Source organism: Monoraphidium neglectum (assembly GCF_000611645.1).
Source record: "Monoraphidium neglectum strain SAG 48.87 unplaced genomic scaffold scaffold03846, whole genome shotgun sequence".
In the NCBI taxonomy this organism is placed as follows: Eukaryota; Viridiplantae; Chlorophyta; class Chlorophyceae; order Sphaeropleales; family Selenastraceae; genus Monoraphidium; species Monoraphidium neglectum.
The window spans coordinates 1-3,018 of NW_014009783.1; the positions used below are offsets into that span (position 1 = coordinate 1).

Here is a 3,018-nt window from a genome sequence, read left to right on the forward strand (position 1 = left end):
GCTGTGTGGGTGGGTGGGTGGGTAAGCGAGTGGGTGAGGATGGGAGAAGTTGTGTGGGAATCTTGGAGGTGATGCTGTGCGCGGGTGACGCGCGCCGCCGCGCCTGTCCAGGGGCGACGCGCCCGGCTCGAGTTGGTGCGCCCTGCTACTTCAACGCGTGCACACATGCACACGCGCGCAGGCGGCACGCTGACAGACCTGGTGGCCAGCCGGTGGGAGTCTGCGTTGGAGCGCGGGGGTCTGCACCTGGAGGAGGCAGAGGCGCGCTTCTTCTTCCGCCAGTTTGTGAGCGCGGTGGAGTACTGCCACGGCAACAGGGTCGCGCACAGGTGACGGCGAAAACAAAGGGGCAGGGGCTGCGGATGCCAGGGGGCCGGCTGGGGCGGGTGCTGCTGTGCTTGCGGTCATGCGCCTCATGCCGTCTCGCCCGCCTCCAGCGTGCTAAATTCCTGTTTGTCTTTTTTTGTCGCGTTTTTGGTTTGTACCCCACCCTTTCGGCATCACAGAGACCTAAAGCTGGATAATACGCTGCTGGACGGCCCGCTGGCGGCCCCGCACATCAAGCTCTGCGACTTTGGTGCGCACGAGGGTACATGCAGCTCTAGGGCGCTGGGGTGAGGCTGGCGGGGCCCGACGCCGCCGTCGCTCAAAATCCTGTGTGTTGCACACACAGCTGACGCTGGCGCAACTGCCCAACCCTGCCCGTGCGCCCTAGGCTTTGCGCGGCAGTGGGGCCCAGACGGCAGCGGCGACATGCACACGGCGCTCGGCACGCCGGCTTACATGAGCCCCCAGATTTTGGGGTCCAAGTATGGAAACCAGGGCTTTGACGGCGCCGCGGCCGACGTGAGCGGGGGCGCGGCGGCCGCGGCATGGGGGCGTGGGTCTGCCGGCAGCGCGCCGGGGGGATTCAACGTGCAGCTTGGCCCGCAGTGGGCGTGTTTGGTCCCGGGGCGGCATGCGCCTGCGGCGAGCCTGAAGCCTGCGCCGCACCCCTGCACCCGCAGGTGTGGGCGAGCGGCATCATGCTATTCGTGATGCTGTTCGGCTGCTTCCCATTTGAGCACGACAAGCACAAGGACCCAAACAGCGAGGAGGCGCACCTGGAGGTGCGCAGAGGGGGGCCCCCTGCTGGCGAGGTGCCGCGGGTCTGCAGTGAAGGGGCGCCCCTCGGATGCAGCGGCGCACAAGGGGGACGGGGCACACGCGCGCCGCTGCTTGACTAGCCTCGTGAATCGTTTGATGTTGAGTGGCGTTGTCACTAGTTGCTGTGGGGCTGAGCTCCTGCCCTTGATGCAGAAATGGATGCGCGCACATGGACTCTCTCTCACTCGCACAAACGCATGCACACGCGCGCGCACAGGTGCGCATGGCTCAGGAGAAGCTGTCGTGGCGCGACAACCACTGCGCGAGCGCAGCCATAAGCCGCGGCGTCCTCAGCGTGGAGTGCGCAGACCTGCTGGATAAGCTGCTGGCCAAGGATGAGGTCAGAGCGCATGGCCATGTGAATGTGCATGTGCATGCCCGGCGCATGTGCATGTGCGCATGCATGCGCACAAGCGGCATGTACATGTGCGCTGTATTGCATGCGCATGGCATGGCGCTGGTACTTTGCACATGCACGTACACACGCGCGCGCCATGCATGTGTGCTGTGTATGTGCACGCACAGGCGCTGGTGCATGGGCGTTGTTGTGTCTAGTTGTGGGTGTGGGTTTGGGCGTGGAGCCAAGGGGCTCTTGCGCACAGGGCATGAGTCCGCACTTGCATGCATGCTGAGCACAAACAAACACCAGCCGGAGTGGTGATTGGCTCACTTGGTGGTGCTGTTAATGGCGCGTTTGCACGGGCTTGCGCCACTGCATGCCCTAATGGTTTGGCTGGCATGCCAGCTCCGCCGCCCTTACTTCCCGCCGCACGCCCCTTGAACGGCTGCAGTCCAAACGCATGGGCATCGACCGTGTCAAGGCCCACCCCTGGCTCAAACAGCCGCTGGCGAGCGAGGCGCACGCCGTGGCCTGGGACAGGCTGCAGTCTGAGGAGAGCGAGCGGAGGGCGACGTGCCAGCAGCCGCGCGCGGCTGCGCAGGTGGGCGTTCAGGGCCTGACAGGCGGATTGCGTTTTGTGCCAGTTGGCATTTGCTGCGCCCGCCCATCTCGATGCACAGTTGGGTGCAGGCATGCATCGTGCACTCTTTCCACCCCCCACTTTGGTGCTGCCCAATACTTCTATCAACCAGTTTCAGACTCCATCATCCGTCACTCCGCCGCTTCTGCATGCCTCTGTCACGCCCTGCGTCATGCGGAACTGCACACACCTCTGCACACCACTGATTGAACGCGCGTCATGCTCAACCCTGCAGCTCAAGCGGCTCAAGGCAGCAGTCCTGGCTATGATGGCCGCCGCAACCCGCACCGCCGCCGACGCCCCGCTTTTCGGCCAGGACGCCCTCTCCGCCGCGGCTGCGCCCCACAGTGGCGGCCCCCAGCGCCCACCAGCAAGTGCGGCTCGCGCGCACGCGCGGCGGCGGCGGCGGCTGAGGCACGAGTCGACGCCGACGGTTGCGCAGCTCGGCGCCCTCGCGGCGCCTGCATGCGGCCGCATCGGCAGCGATTGCGCACCCGAGCGAGGCGCGGCGGTGGACGGCGCGCCTGGAGGGCTGGACGCGGGCGCCCGCGCGAGCATCGACACGGCCGTGCCCGTGCCCATATGCCCGCAGCCCCTGGCCCCAGCCGCTGCACCGCCCTTCTGCAGCCAGTCTTCGCTGTCGACCGCCGAGTCCTTTGGCTCCGCGGTCGAGGACGCCGCGGCGCTGGCCCCTGGCAGCGGCTTGCCTTCTCACGCGCCTGCGGCGGCCCCCGGCGGCAAGGCGGCGGCGGCGGATGGGCTGGCAGCGGCAGACGACGCTGGGCCCAGCCGCAGCGGCGACGGCGGCGCAGACCAGCGCACGCTGCCATCGCCATCGGCGTACGGCTCTTCCCCGTCCCCGACCAGCACGCCCGCCGGCGGCCCGCTCCCC

General features: G+C 67.5%; 1 protein-coding gene across 1 annotated transcript in view; it reads left to right on the forward strand.

Annotated features, from left to right (window-relative positions):
• Window positions 1–165: 165 nt before the first annotated feature.
• Window positions 166–3,018, forward strand: part of MNEG_13471 (Serine/threonine-protein kinase SRK2C) — a gene marked incomplete at both ends in the record, with an annotated part of 3,316 nt that continues 463 nt past the window's right edge. The window contains 6 exons of the mRNA XM_014038056.1: window positions 166–329; window positions 507–577; window positions 716–915; window positions 1,008–1,109; window positions 1,364–1,486; window positions 1,938–2,087. Of these exons, the coding sequence (XP_013893510.1) occupies window positions 166–329; window positions 507–577; window positions 716–915; window positions 1,008–1,109; window positions 1,364–1,486; window positions 1,938–2,087 (810 nt within the window). The remainder of the gene's footprint in view (window positions 330–506; window positions 578–715; window positions 916–1,007; window positions 1,110–1,363; window positions 1,487–1,937; window positions 2,088–3,018) is intronic.